We start from the raw sequence: 16,555 nt of genomic DNA, 5'->3' as shown, positions 1-16,555 counted from the left end.
GGTTGGGGAACTTTGAATTTCCATGACATGAACACAGTTATTAGAAAACCGTTTGAACTGTCCAACTCAGTAAGAACGTATACAGTCAATTGCAAAATGCTGTAAGCTAATGAAACGTCCTATTAAAAACTGAATTCTATGCCAATACAGCTGTGAAGTTAAGATTTTTGAAAATAAACCTGAGACTTGGCAGGGGGCCGGAGTAAATCAAGTCGCGGGCCGGATACGGCCCGCGGGCCGCCAGTTGGACATCGCTGCCCTAGACGTTGGCGGAATGACGGCTGTTACGATAGCAGTTAACCTTCTTACCGACTGAGCTCTCGGTTGTGGCTGCTGAACAGGGAAATTAGATGGTAGCATACGAACTTGTGACTTTACGGCAGCTACGTAGACGTTGAGATACACGTCTGTGCGGTGTTATTCTGTGAAGTTCAGTATGATGAAAGAGCCGAAAGAGGTAGTTGATGTAAATTGGTTGGTACTATCCGTTATTATCGTATTCAGTCATAGAAATTACTGTAAATCAACAAGTGCGTATGAATAAAAGGTATTTGTAGGATTCTAAACATGTTTATGACCTTTTTTTGTGGTTAATTACATGCTTTCTGTGTTTAGGAATGTATAATGCTCTCGCAAATTAATAACATGAATCGAATAAATGGAATTTTGCAGATATAGTGACGTTGCACAAAATTTTGCTTAAAGGATGTAACGGGCCTGCGTTTTATTAGGAGTATTTAACTTGCATATTTTAATGCCAGTTTTACGTATGATTTAATTATCTTAGGTAGTGCTGAAAGCGAAAGTATTTTTAAATTACGAAAGGGGTTATACGAATAATCTTTGGCGTTCGAAGACCCGTTATGCAGGCAACATTATCAGGAAGTAGATAAACTTTCAGTATTTGTATTTATTGTTAAGTTCAAGAGATCCAAAGATGGATATAAAACATGTCATAAAATAATATAGAGCATAGAATACGACCATAAATATTACATAACTAGACAGTACAATGAATACAACAATAATACAGATTATCTATTTAGATAATTCATCCACAGTATGAAACGTATGAGTATTAAGAAAATACCTTAATACAACCTTAAACTTTTTAAAATTATTAGATGTGTTCTTGATCTCTTTGGGCAATTTATTGAATATTTTTATACCCGTATAATAAACTCCTTTTTGATAAATAGTTAGATTAGCTTGAGATAGATACAAATCTTGCCCTTGTCTAGTATCAGTAGTATGAGAATCAATGTTTGATGGAAAAAGAACTTTGTTTATATTTCCAGTCATTTGTGTGTATGAAATGGAACTGCTGTGACACTTAAAATTAAATATAAAGTTGTTGGAACACAATAGTGGAATTATGGCAATTCATGCCAAAATGTGTGTATGAAATGGAACTGATGTGACACTTAAAATTAAATATAAAGACGTTGGAACACACCAGTGGAATTATATTGGCAATTCATGCCAAATTGGAACGTTCATGGTCAGTTCTGTATGATGAGTGTAGTAATTAGATTATTTAATAAATTGCCAACTCAAACTGGGAAAGTGGTAAAAATTCAGCAATTTAAAAAGTAGCATAGATGCTTCATATTGTATTTTACTCTGTATATGAATATGTGCTATATTAACATTATGATTAATTAAGTAAGTTGGGTCTGTGAATTGCAATGATGTTGTAAGTTTATAAATCATATTTGTAGTATGTTATAAGAAGATGATATTAAGTAAGTGGGGTTATTGAAATGCATTTGTATCATTTTGCAGTATTATGTGTGATTGAAACTTACTTGAATTCTTCAGTTTCTGTAATTTTTGGGTCATGTAGCATAATGACATGTCCTGTGTCAAAAGTCTGATGAAAGTGTTATTTTTGTTACTTCACGTGGATCGAATGATAAGAGAGAATCAGTGTTCACTCTACTCCTGCTTTATTAAGACTGAGCTATTTGATACAGAAGTACGCCTTACATATACATACAGGCTTATAACCATAGTAACACTTAACAATATAAAGATACTGTTGTTACACACATAACTGTAGTTACACATAACAGTAAACATCACTTAGGTAACAAGACATAACCTAGTTCTTAAATTGTTTACTATGATGTTGCCAACTCTAACATTATATTTCAGTATCTGAGAGTTGCCAACATAACACTCCCCCATAAACAATTTGGGAGTTTTGTATTTTAAATACTTATTCATTGATCTGAGAATTCCTGTGTACAATACCTACATCCTTTGTAGTGTCTAGGCATTCTAGAAGTCTCTTTAACAACTCAACTTCAATATTGTCGTTGTGAAATATGAAGAAGTCTTCAACATACAATTCTATATATTAATTATAGATTTACTGGCTTATTTGACGGTCTGTCCACTATTGTCCATGCTTCATTTGTTTGGAAAGCTTCTAGCTCCTTTTTAATAGCTTCTTGAAACAAAAAGGTGACACATATGAAGCCTTTAAAGAATTTATAAAAATGACTGAGACAGAAACTGGATTGACAATAAAAACTGTTCGTTCCGATAATGGTGGTGAATTTTGTGGCAAATTATTCAATGAAATGTTAAAACAAAAGGGAATATAATGTTAGAGTTGGCAACATCATAGTAAACAATTTAAGAACTAGGTTATGTCTTGTTACCTAAGTGATGTTTACTGTTATGTGTAACAACAGTATATTTATATTGTTAAGTGTTACTATGGTTATAAGCCTGTATGTATATATAAGGCGTACTTCTGTATCAAATAGCTCAGTCTTAATAAAGCAGGAGTAGAGTGAACACTGATTCTCACTTATCATTCGATCCACGTAAAGTAACAAAAATAACAGAAAGATGAATAAAATCAAAACTATATGAAACTGTTACAGTTGTAAGATGCCTCTTTTCACATTTTTTGACAGGATATAATGGAAAGCTGAAATGCAAAGTAAGATGGCAAGTAGGGAAGGTTCTTACTTTGGAGGTGAAAAACAAAAATATAATTATCTTCCATATGGATATGGAGGAAGTAATGTGCAGCCTTTCTCTGGAGCATCTGTTGGCTGGTCAAGCTACCCTATTTCTGTACCAGGTCCACAAACGCCCGTAGATGGGCTCCAGCAATTAAGTACATCATCTTTCACATATCAGCCCTTGCAGCCAGTCTCATCAAACTTTGTAAATCAAACCATGCATGGTACAAATACAAATGGAAGGTATTTTTTTGAAGAATTTAAAACTAACTTGAATCCAAATGACGTACGTTTGGAAGTGGCAGCATCATCATCTCTGACACCTACTGCAGGGGAATTTATTCCAAGACCAATATCATTGCAGTTGGATTCCAAATTAGGAGGGGGTGCTGAAGAGGTAGATACAAATTGTGGGAAAGTGTCAGAAGAATGTAGACCATTGACGTCAAATTCTTACAACAACTGTGATCGAGGAAGCCACGTGTTTAGAAGACATGGTGGCAGTGATTCAAAATATTTTCATTCCACCCGAAACCCACCCTGTGGACCTGTTCACAATGATGTTTATGTTAATCGGAGAGGAAATGCCCGTGCAGTGTTACAGAATACTGCCACAAATTCTAAGTCATATAATATGGAGAAAGCAAAGAATCAAGATCGACAGAGGTTGCTGGCTGAAGCAGCAGCGTTTTTAACGTCATCAGGTAGTTCCAGTGTGGTACCTGTCTCAGATGTCAACAGTAATTCAAGTACAGAAATGAAACAACAGAATATGAATGTTACTTCTCAGTGTCGACATAAATATAAAGGAGAATTTAACAGGTCATTCATGCCCCCAAACAAACATAATGGTGATGCATCAGGTGTGAATTTTAAGAATTATATTCAGCAGCAGCAGCAAGAAAACTTGGGCCAATCAAAGAGGAGAAATGATGGCTCTTGCAATCAGTATAACCAAGGTGGCTCTCGTAATGAACGAAATGTGACATTATCCAAAACCAGCAACGGAAACAAACTGAACCACCAGTATCGACTTGCTAGTTATAATAGTGGATATAGTTTTCGTGGAGCAGGAACTTTAGAGTGTGCATCCCCCAGGAAGGAGGCAGATCACAGTGGAGACCACAGTGTTAATACAACAGGTAATTACTAACTCCATGTAAAAAGAATCCATAGCAGAAGCAAATCTGTTTGACCTTAGTTCTTACATTAAAAAATGATAGCTCATGTGAAAGCATTTAATATTGAAGAATGGCATCTTCTGGGATGGACATCATGTAGTCTGGTAGGTTACCCAAGTGTGAGGGAACATATGGACTCCACTTTCAGGATCAGAGATTAAGCAAAAGAAGCAAGCAGAATAACTCTTGCCACTTGCTTGTCTTACTCTTTAACCCTGAAGATGGAGGCAGTATATTCCTCCAGACAGTCAGTGAACTTCTACCAGACATAAAACCCCAACTTTAAATGATGCACTGGTGCTTCATGAATAGCACCAAGAATTCTTGTGCCCCAAAATGTTATTTTGGCTGTTTATGTAACCACTCAGCATGAACCAGGCCTTTTCAAAATAAGGTTTGAGTTATGTTTCAAGAAGTACATTGAATACTAGTTCCTTAAACCACTTTTTTTTATTGCTATTGGGGTGGGACAAAGTCCTTGTACTGCAGCCACTTCTGGCCTATTGTACAAGCCCCAGATATAGGTGAGGGTGATTGTGGAGCAATTGGTGGAATGAAGATTGGCAGGGAAAACCGAAGTACTCTGAGAAAACCTGCCCCAGTGCCACTTTGTCCACCCGGGCCACTGTGGCGAGAAAGCCAGCGACTAACCGCTTGAGCTATGGCGCGGCCTTCCTTAAACCACTCACCATATCATATATTTGCTTAGTAATACATAGAAAAAGGCTATGTACTACTGTAGTTTTGTAGGGCCGTAACTTTAGCATCTTCATACCAGCATGATCTGTAATTTTTGGCTGCTCACACATCAGAAACTGAAATGATTTCTTTGGGATTTCTTCTGATTTTGTGCCAATGTCATCAAGTTTTTCTTCAGTCAGTATGTCTTGTTCAAGGCTACTTTTTTTCTAGCACTGATCCTGTAGAACATAATTTTGTTATAATACTGTAAATCATTGATTTACACAGCAGTGCACTCTGAGGATATTTCCTACAAAACTTTCTATGACATTTGCTCCGTGAAGAATACTGTACAGTTATCTTATATGAATTACTCTCTTTAGCACTAAATTTCATCTTTGAATGCAGTGGAATTAAGTGTCAGGTAACGAAGTGACAGTTCCATGGCCAGTTGTGGGCAGGCATTTTTCTAGCCTTCCAGTCTAAGGACAAATTGGATTCTGTGTAAATTTCATGTACTGACGTTGATTTTGAATAAATAATTGCCTGACCCGCACTCTCAGCAGTGTCAGTTTGCTTTATCCCTTGACTTCGCATTTTCTACTTGTAATCCATCCCTCCCCACTCTGCCGGCCTCTAGAATGTGTATTGCTAGTAATGGGTGACACAAGATGTAGTCTTCATATTGAAATCAGTGGCAGTTTCTTCACATTGAATTTCTGAGATGAATTCAAATGTCTTAAAGTATTGTTACTGAATATTTGTAAATATTTCATATTAAAATGCTGTTATCAGTCTTGTTTATATATTTGATTGGTAGTGTAATAAAATGAAATTGTTATACTTAGGGAAGTTTGAACACTTTCATTAGGGACCGATAAATTCTGAAACCATTGTTCTTATGCCATTTTAAATATTACATTGTTTTACGAGAAACCAGAACCCTATAGTATCTACCAGAAGAAAATTGCTAAATTTCACTGAAAACTAGCTTCACTTGAAAATGAATGGGAAAAATTGGATTCTCAAATTTCTTATAATTTTCATAAATGCAAGAAAATCTTTAATGAAGCATAACCTAGTCTCCTGTCCAGTAGATACATTTGGCTCTTTGTTTGGAGATATACAGCTGGAGCATGAAGCCAGACACTACTGCTAAGGTCTAGAAAATGGAGTTGTAATACTACTACACTTACACATTTTCATGGCATGGCGCTTATGCACAAAGAGAACTTTGTATATTTTAATAATGTATCCACGGTAATATAAATGTTTTGGCTTGCAAATTAAGGCAGAATAATCTATAATTTGATCTTTTTCAGAGTGATTAGGAAATGGGCGCAAATACAATGGAGGTATGAACCTGATAAAATAAATGGAATTAAATGTAATTTGCCTGTGTAAGATGTGAAATTAGTCTCACATTAAAAAAAAAGGGGCACATTTGAAATTTGTAAATAGGAAATGGTATGAGAAAAAAATGTGTGTAGAAGGAAAATTACATTTTATCTACACTTAGTTGATCTTAGTGTATTTTCTATTAAATAGATTTGTTTTAGTATGTTATATAGTTTTAAATTCTTTATTGAATCCTTTAGATATTGGTATGCAAAGGAGAGTCATTCATGAGTATTTATTGCTGTTCCCCCCCCCATACTGTTTGGCTTCTGTCAGATGATGGTGCCAGCCAGAGAGAGCGTCTTACTGAACAACTGACACGTGGGATGCTTGAATGTCTGGTATGCTGTGACAGAGTCCGGCAACACGATGCTGTATGGAGTTGTACCAACTGCTACCATGTGTTGCATTTGAAATGTATTAAGAAGTGGGCTAAGTCTTCAAAGGCAGGTAGGCATCCTGTACATAAAAGAAAAGCAGTTGTTTGTGATCATGATGTGTGTGGTATTCCCAGCAGCTGAGGAGGCAGTACTCTTCAATGTTAGACGCCAGTGATGTAGTAGATTTTTGTTCAATAATGGCATATTAGATGAAATATGTTTTTAACTTCATTCTTACAGTATTTGTTTAAAATACATTTTTGCTACATCTTTAAAGAAGAGTTCCATTTGTAATTGGGAAGTTTGGTTAAGATGTTTCTTTGTGTTAAAATGGAAACAGTCTCATTTGTGAAGGTTGTTGGTGATGGGAGCTGTCTGTTCTAGAGCCTGGTCATTTTACTGAAAAATAATGAAAGATTGCTCTTACTATTGCATGAGTGCTAACAGCTTACCACCACCCTATGTCAGCATCTGTTATTGCAGTCTTACCTTTTTGTTAGCTTTTAGAACCTAATGTTATCTTTTAAACGGTGCTCAGGCTGTGAACAATAACAGTACAGTTTATGTTTTAAGTAAATCTTCCATTGAATTTTTTATGGGCCTTATAATATTGTAATTACTCATACATTTGTCATCACCACTTCCATCTCACATTTTAGACTGATAGTTATGTTCCAACTTTGAGGTAAGTTATGTACACGCTAAATCATGCAGAAGTGCTTGGAACATATGACAGATGTTTGGATGTCGTGGTGTAGTTTGATGTCTGAGACAGGTTTCCTTAGTTACTTTAATAGTGTCTTGGGTGTCATTTCAGTGACTGATAGGACTATATCAGGGACAAGATTTTGTTGCCACATACAGGGTATTTCACAACTTTAGGTCATAACTGCAGGAGGTGATTTCCTAGGTCTTTGTGATCAAAAAAGTTCATATAAACACGTGTCCAATTTTGGATGGCTACGGAGTTATGACTGTTTTAAACTCAGAATAGTAGGTAACGATTACTGACAATAAACGGAACAAAATAATAAACCAGCATAATACATGATACATTTAAAATATGAATGTAAAGTTAACTTCGTGAAATTAGCTTTAATTTGAATTGATTGGTGCTTAAAGCTGATTTTTGAAAATGCCACCACCGGCCGCAACGCAGGCTGCCGCTCAGTTGTGAACCGTGCAGGTAGCACGTAACAGCTTCAGCTGGCTGTTTCTTATGTGGTCAGTGACATCCATAATGCTACTGAGCAAAGCATCTCGCGTTGCCACCTTCACATTCTAAACCAGTTCTTTCTTCCATCCCCACACACAATAATCCAGTGGGCTTAAGTCTGGAGACCTGGCTGGCAATTCTTCGCGTACTCGTACGTGGACTGCGGTGTACCATACGAACAATGCCTTCTTCATTGACGCCTTCATTAACACCATGCTCAGCTGCAATACGAACGCCGGGAAGTCTACCGGTATCTCACAATGCTTGGTAAACTCCAGTAAACACTCTCCGGTTCAGTATTCTATGATTCGGAAACCTTTACTGATATTCAGCTATGGCAAGAACTGAGTTACCGTCACAAAACCCGAACACATAAATCATATCTGCATACTCCTCAAATGAAAATGTAAATGGCATCGTGAACATAACAGACGCGCTGAGATGAGAACTGTTCTGAACACCAGTAGGCGCCACGCTAGCTGTGGTCTGTCAAGTGGTATGTGACACCATGTAGTCTGGTAGAAGTGTACTGATGTTTTAGAAGGATGTCATTAAGCTTGCACTAATTTCCATAGCGTTATGTCCTAGAAGATTGTCATCACTTTGAGAATCTGAAATCTCGTGAACACTTTTAATGTGGGGTTTGATGTTCTCACATTGAGTTCTGTCTTCTGAGCTATAACTCTGAGTAATCTGTTGAAAGTCACCTGACGTTTCAGAGGGAATTGTCGCCTCCATCTTCAATGTTGAACAATATATATGTAGTGTATACTGCTTCTGTAACCGACCAGTCATTGTACTAATCAGTGCACTAGTTTTAACGGAACCATTTTTATGATGCTATTGAAAAATGTTTTCTTGTCTGGAATCTTACTAGCATGATTTTCCTTCCATTTACTCCTTGTTTTATCTATAGTGTTACAGACACTGTTTGGCTGATATTGCAGGTATTGGAGACCGCCCCATCAAGCATGATGGTGGAGTGAACTGTTTAGTTGGGGACAACATTAATGCTATTCAGACAAAGATCTTGATACTATACAATATGGTAATCAGTCTTTGAGAAGTATGCAGTGTATAAACATTTAGATATATTTAGCAAAATGGAAAAAGCCATTATCCAGTAAATGTATATTTTAGTTATGATGGCTTGACGTTTTTTTAGCAACAATATATAAATATTTGTATACAGTATTAAAGTGTACAGGATCTGATTTTTTGAAAGCCTAAATTTTATCGCATCAAGAGTGAGTGGTTCAAGCTGGTGTATTAATTTAATTATTAATATAAGAGCTTCAGGTGTGTTTACACTTAACCTAATTTCTTTGAATTTATGTTTACTTTTCGACTTTCGACCCTAGAATCAGGTTGGCGATGTCCTGCTTGTCAAAATGTGACATCCAAGATCCCACATGAATACCATTGCTTCTGTGGGAAAATGCGTGATCCAGAATGGAATCGAATGGATGCAGCACACACATGTGGACAGGTGTGCGGGCGTTCTCAGAATGCACGACATCCAGACTGCACTCATAGATGCACTTTGCTCTGTCATCCTGGTCCCTGCCCAGACTGTACAGTCCAGGTCAACAGGTATGGTGTCACTTTAAAGAAATGTAATTTAATGAGATGATGAAAAATAATAGCCCCCATAAGAAAATATGACGCAGTTTTAACACTGTTGTGCTTGTGCGAACTCGTGTTAAAGATAGACAGTTTTAGCTCTATGTTTGCTTCATGCTGCCTGTGTAAAAGATAATCTGCGAGATCCCTTCATACAGCATAAATAATTTATGAATGCACAATGCAAGTTCACATATTTGAAATAGAGTTAATTACATTTAAAGGGCAGGAGTGTGTTGGGTACAGATATTCATCATTCATCTCTAATCTGTCAAGACGACAGGTCCACAGTCTCTTCCAAAACAATTCCTCCACTTAGTGCGATCTAGAGCTTTCTCCTTCAAATGACAGTATCCTCTTCTGTCCCCAAGGTCATCCAGCATCTTCTTACGTCTTCNTGTCACTTCTATCCGCCCATCTATCTTTCCTTCGATAGCTTCTTTTAGAAGGCAGTTTCTGCGTAAAACATGACCAATCCAATTAGCCTTCCGTTTTCTTATTTCATGTAGGATATTCCTCTGCTCACCGACTCTAAATAACACTTCTTCATTTCTCACATAACAGTTCCAACTGATCTTCTCCATTCTTCTCCAACACCACATTTCGAAACTTTCCAGATGTTTCTGATCTACTGCCCTAAGTGTCCATGTTTCAGCCCCATACAGAGCTATGCTCCAAATGTAGCATTTCACTAGTTTCTTCCTCAAATTTAAGTCCAATTTGCTGGTAAAAAGATTCTTCTTCTTGCTAAATGCAGCTTTTGCCATGGCAATCCTGGATTTAATTTCACAAGTACACCTTCCATCATCTGTTAACAAGCTACCCAAATATTTAAAACATTTCACATTCTCCACTTGTTTTTGGTCTATCTTTATTGTGACTGGGGTTGGTTGTCTCGAAATTTTCATTACTTTTGTTTTCTCCACATTCATTTCCATGCCATAGCACCTTCCAATTTCAATTAGTCTATCAATCATGCCCTGTAGCACAGTTTCTTCCTTAGCCATTAACACAAGGTCATCTCCATATTTCACAGTTTGAATAATTTGAAGCCTCCAAACCCGTCCATAGCTTCTTTGGTAAGGCATTCGCTGTACAAGTTGAATAAAATTGGTGATAAACAACATCCTTGTCAAACTCCTCTTCCAATCTTCACACTTCTTGTCTCCCCCTCTGTTCAGTCGCACTCTAACTCTTTGATCCATGTACAATTTACTAATCAATTTTCTTTCACGCCAATCGATACCTGTTTCCTTTAGGATCTGCATTAATTTGGTCCAATTTACATGGTCAGATGCCTTCTGCCAGTCTATAAAGCAAGCACACAGTTCTTCATCTATCTCCAAAGTTCATTCTGCTATAATTCTCAACATCCCAATTGCATCCCTGGTTCCTTTTCTACTTCTAAATCCAAACTCATCCTCTCCAAGTATATCCTCTAATTTCCTTTCGATTCTTCTTTTAAGTATCTTTGCTATTATCTTTGCTGTATGTGCAATAAGACTTATTGTGCGATGGTCGCTGCATTTTGTAGCTTTTGTCTTTTTCTTTAAGGCAATCATTGTAACTTCTGTAAAGTCCTTGGGCCACTCTCCACTTTCATATATGGTGTTCATTAGTTTTGTCAGTGTTTTCAAACCACCTTCTCCCAGTAACTTAAGCACATATCCAGGTACATCATCATCTCCTGTAGCCTTTCCATTCCACATTTCCTTGATAGCTTTTTCCACCTCACTTTGTAAAATATATGGTCCTTTCTCGTCTGTATCTACTTCTTCTTCCGGTTCAACTTCTAAGGTTTCTGGCCGATTAGGTCGATCATATAGTTCTGAAATATAATTTTCCCAAATTTTCAGCACTTGCCTCTGATCTACTATTCTATTCCCCTGGGAGTCTTCGATGCCAACATTTTGAATCCCATGATTCTCTTTCCATCCTAGTTCTTTTGTCTTCATGTACATCAAATCATAACGTCCTGTCCTTTGAAATTCTATAATCTCATTACATATCTTCTCAAGATATTCCTTTTTGGCCCTGTCCGTGGCTCTTTTCAATTCATTCCCCAGTCTCCTGTATTTCCTCCTGCCTTCTTCATTGTTTACGTTCTTCCATTTCCTTCGCTCCTCCATTTTACTCATCATCTCCTGTGTAACCCATGGTTTTCTTGCTATCTTCTCAACTTTACCAACCAGTTCGCTAATAATATCTAACATGCATTCTTTTATGTTGTTCCACTGCACTTCAACATTTCCGCTTTCACTCTCAGTTGCACTGAGTTTCTCTTCTAGGGTCTCCTGCATGCTTTGTCTTTGAGCATATAACTTCTCCAAATCCCATCTAGGTCTGCGCTTTTGGACTCTTATAATTTTCTTCAACCTGGTCAGAGTCACTATCTGCCCCAGGCAGCGTCTTCACATCCTTCACACTGTTTCTGAATCGATGTTTCACAAGGATGTAGTACAACTGATGCCGCCTCCAGTCCCCAGGTGCCTTCCATGTGTAAATTCTTCTCTTTGGCTTCTTGAACCAAGTGTTGGTAACAGTCAGTCCATTTCTTTCACAAAAGTCAATAAGCATTTGACCCCTGTGATTCCGTCTTCCTAGTCCATGTGATCCAACAATATTCTGATGTGGTTCATCTCCAACAGTGCTATTCCAGTCTCTAATATGATGCTGTTTGTGTCACCTCTTCCATCTTCAAGAATTTCTTCAATTGTGTCATACACTTTTTCCACTTCATCTTCATACTCTGATGTTGGCATGTACACTTGCATAATCAGTATATCTACTGGTTCCGCCTTTAACTTCAGAGCAATAATTCTGTCATTACAATCTGTAAAGGTGCAGCCACCAACAAGGGGGTTAAAATTATATTAGATAATAAAATATATGGAGAAGTGAGTTATTTCATTTACTTGATCATAAGTTTGTAGAGCTTTAAAAACCACGTTACTCTCAAAATACCAGAAGTAGGCTTTCATAAAATTCTGTGAATTAATAAGGATGCATTTGTATGGATCAGATGTTAATGAAACAAGAAATTAGTAGGGTGGAGGTCAAGAAATGTGTTTCCTTAGAGTAGTGACAGGATACAGGATCACAAATTGTAAATGAATGATATTTGTTAGTGAAGGATTGGAACTGATGGATATCATGAAGAACTGGAGAAGAAACTGGAAAGTTGGAGCATTTGAAAGGAATTCCTTAAATTAAACACCAGAGCTCCTCCTGCTAATCAGTCAGATATGGTGAACACTACCAAAAAGAATAGTGTCAGGCAATTTGACAGCATTGTTCATAATAAGAATAGTCACCCCTCCAATAAAATAGTGCATGATCGTAAAAAAGCCCAAATTAACAATTCTCCATCAAAATATATGAGGAATCATTAACAAAGTTTATGAATTTTTAATTTCTTTATCTGCTAATGCACCACAAATCATCTGCTTATCTGAACATCACCTGAGAATTAATGAAATAGGTAAATTAAACTTCAGTCAGTATGTTGTAGGTACTTCCTTTTGCAGACAAACATATAGCCATGGAGGAGTGTGTGTTATGGTTCATAAGAATAATCAGGTTTCTACTATTAGTCTTGATCAATTTAATAAAGAGAAGGACCTTGAAATTTTTTCTTATGTCAAACCACTTTATTATCATCTGTATGTATAGATCCCCTACTGGCAACTTTTCTTACTTCTTAAACCAACTGGAATTAATTCTTAACAAAGTGCATAAAATATCAAATGAATTAATTTTATTTGGTGATTTTAACATAAACTGTTTTAACAATAATAATAGGAAAGATCTTTTAGACTCTCTCTTAGCTTCTTTTAATCTTTTTAGTACAATTAATTTTCCTATGAGAATTTTTAATAATTCGTGCACCGTAATTGATAATATTTATATTAATACCAATTTGCGCGAATTTTCTGTACATCCTCTTATTAATGGTCTGTCTGACCATGATGCTCAGGTCATCACCTTAAATAATATTACTATGCCTATCCCTAAACAGATATATTGCTTTAGGAGAGATATCAGTAACTACTCAATAGGTCAATTTACATTTTTGTTAAGCTATGAAAATTGGGAAGATGTTTTTTCTGAAACTACTGTGAATAATAATTAATTTAATAATTTAATTAATAATAATTTTTTGAACACATTTCTTAGAATCTTCTATGCATGCTTTCCTGTGGTAAAATCCCTATATTCATATAAACTAAAACCATGGCTAACTTACGGTATTAGAACATCATGCGCTAATAAAAGGAAACTTTATCTAGTTTATAATGGGTGTTTCACTCGGGGCGGAACCCAGCATTTTGTTAATAACTCAGATAGTAATAAAGATATTGCAACGAAATTTGGAGTGGACTTATCTCAGTTCATGTGAAGTCTGGTGACATCATAACAAGTGCTGGAAATGGCCACCATTTGCGTCCAGACAGCATTGGACTCGGCGTGCCATGTTTTGGAAAGTCCTTGCCCGTACGTCAGGTGTCACTTCTTGGATGGCCTCACTTATGTTTGCTTTTAAAGCCTCTATGGTTCACGGTTTGTTGGCGTAAACTTACGCTTTCAAATGTCCCCACAAATAATAATCAGGCGGCGTTAGATCAGGCGAGTGAAGTGGCCAAAGTCCCCTGGAAATGACGCAGTCGCCGAAAAAAAGACTGGGTTTCGGCCATGCTTGCGCACGAGGTGTGTGCTGTTGCTCCATCCTGCTGGAAATAACCGATGGATAATTCCTCATCCTCATATTTCTTGTTTCTTTTTATCTGTTGGCAGTTTTACTTGATCTTTTTGGATGGAGAATTCTCAGCATATTGTTAATTCCGTAGATAATTTGGAAACTTTGTTGGATTCAAACATAAAAAATGTGATGTTTTAAAAATGCTTCATTATCTCAGTTCTTTTTTTGGAATGTGAACTGTTGAGTCATTCCTGAAACACAGATGTTGTGTCACGTATGTTGGAAGGATTATGACATATTGTTTGTGATGACAAGAGACCTGCAGTGTTTTGTTGATTACAGTATGAAGAGTGGATGTTACTACCTTCTTTTATGATTTTTGGCACAGTTGACTAAGCATGCCACACCAATGTGGAAACAAGAGTTATATTTCTGCAAATAGGAACAACTGCATCTGCAAATGGTTAGGCCATGTAAAAAGAATGGGTATACTGAGAATGGCAGTAGAATTAAAATGTGAAGTGAAGAGACCTATGGGAGAGTCCAGAAGAATATTGTTCACCCAGGTGTTGGAGGACATCAGGAAGAAGGAATCTGAGCAGGAGGGGGGGGGGAAGAGTAGTTGTTACCCATGAAAACCTGAACATAGATGAGAGGATAATATTGAAATGTATCTTAAATGTGTTGTGAGCCTGTAGACTGGATTCATGAAGGCTTAAAATGAGAACCAGTGGCAGTGTAAGGACTCTTGTGGCCAGCTATTTGCTCTATCAGCTGTAGAGGGATGCTGCTCCATAGAGGTGGATGGTTCATTAGCTAGTTACATGTTCCTCCACAGTCACCATCTCCTAGTTTAAAATTTGTATAATCCAAAACTGCATTCAATTGCTTTTCCCTGATTACAAATTCTGAACAGGCCACAGATGGGCCATTCTGGTGTGAACACATTAATATGGCACATATATTTTATGTATATTACTGTACTTACTTTACATATGTTATTGTAGTGGATATTTATTTCCCATTTCTTCTTACAAAATTACAGGAAGTGTGGTTGTGGGAAGAAGTTACATCTTGTCAAGTGTGGATCAGATCAGCCCCTGCTCTGTGGTGGAGTGTGTGCGAAAGACCTCAACTGTGGTGTCCATTACTGTCCCAATAATTGTCACACTGGTAATTGTTCTGAATGTCAGGAGAAGGTAACACAAGGTAAGCAGCAATGTGGAAAACATTGTTACAAAGGGATATCAAAAATAAATTTGGTAAATAACCAAGAGAATTTAAGGTGTGAGCATTTTCATGACTTTTCTTCAGGAAGGAAATTTAAGTCTTTATTGTCTGTGCATTACTGCTACAACCTGTGCTTTAAGTCTGCCAGGCCTAGTATCACATTGTTTTCAATATAAGTACTGTTTTTTTTTTTCTTTCTTTGGCGCTACAGCCCCAATTTTGGCCTCGGCCTACCTCCATGAAATTCTCTATTTCACTTTTGTTTATTAGATCTTACACATTTGGTAGAACTCCTTGGGCAGTTGATCAGCTCATCACAAGGCCTCTACCTGTACACAAACACAGAAAAACGCCCATACACACACAAACACCAAACATTCATGCCTAGAGTGGGATTTGAACCCACATTCCTGCCTTCTGTGTGAGTGAAGTCAGTGCATGACTTACTGCTAGGCCACCATGACCGGTGTAAGTACCATTATCCCAAATTAAAATCCACCCACCAGCATTGTAGTAGCAGGAGATTTAAATGTTCTGTTTCTGGATGATAAAGTTTAAGAAAGTTGGTGGAAGAACCAAAGAAGCTTCCAATTAATGACCATTGACAGAAAGCTGTGAAGCACTTAGGGAAGTTGTTGGCATATGTAATATGGGGTTCACTGATCTCTGTGAACAGGTAAGGAAGTGAGCAGTTAGTGTAAGGCAACTTTGTTATGTTCAGCATTGACTTGCTGAAATTAATTTGTTCAAAAAGAAGACCAACAAAAAATCAAACTTGGTACAAAAGCAAAGACAGGACCCAGTAAATAATCCTACTATGTAGCTCATAACGCAGTATGAAAAGTACGTAAAATTAACCGCAGACAAACGTGCTTTTAAAATATACTGTTAATATCATGATTTGTTTAATCCGTCTTGCAGTGCGTACACTTATCTATCTTCTTCTCTCACTCTCACTACATGTTTCGGCATAAAAATGCCATCTTCAGGTGCTACTCAATTCACGTCAAACTAGTACATTGTATGCCTTGTCTTCACTTTAAAATAACTAAAATATACAAATGTCAATCGTAAAAATATTAAAACTGTTCAGGGTTCCCGATCGCTACGTCGTATCTTATTACGCCAGTCCTGTTCATCCTACTCTGTTGGAGCTCTTCTTCCCT

General features: G+C 37.0%; 1 protein-coding gene across 2 annotated transcripts in view; it reads left to right on the top strand.

Annotated features, from left to right (window-relative positions):
• The first annotated feature begins 445 nt into the window (after window positions 1–445).
• LOC111867715 (protein shuttle craft) overlaps window positions 446–16,555 on the top strand; it is a 39,861-nt gene continuing 23,751 nt past the window's right edge. Inside the window, exons 1-5 of one of the 2 annotated variants that reach the window (XM_023857789.2) lie at window positions 446–547; window positions 2,931–4,123; window positions 6,518–6,691; window positions 9,199–9,430; window positions 15,205–15,368. In XM_023857789.2, coding sequence (XP_023713557.1) covers window positions 2,950–4,123; window positions 6,518–6,691; window positions 9,199–9,430; window positions 15,205–15,368 — 1,744 coding nt within the window. In that variant the 5' untranslated portion in view covers window positions 446–547; window positions 2,931–2,949. The remainder of the gene's footprint in view (window positions 548–2,930; window positions 4,124–6,517; window positions 6,692–9,198; window positions 9,431–15,204; window positions 15,369–16,555) is intronic. The other variant, XM_023857790.2, reaches the window with a different exon arrangement.

The sequence above is a fragment of the Cryptotermes secundus genome, unplaced genomic scaffold (genome assembly GCF_002891405.2).
Source record: "Cryptotermes secundus unplaced genomic scaffold, Csec_1.0 scaffold1555, whole genome shotgun sequence".
Classification (NCBI taxonomy): Eukaryota; Metazoa; Arthropoda; class Insecta; order Blattodea; family Kalotermitidae; genus Cryptotermes; species Cryptotermes secundus.
The sequence above is the reverse complement of the archived record's forward strand: the minus strand, read 5'-3'. Positions and strand labels throughout refer to the sequence as shown.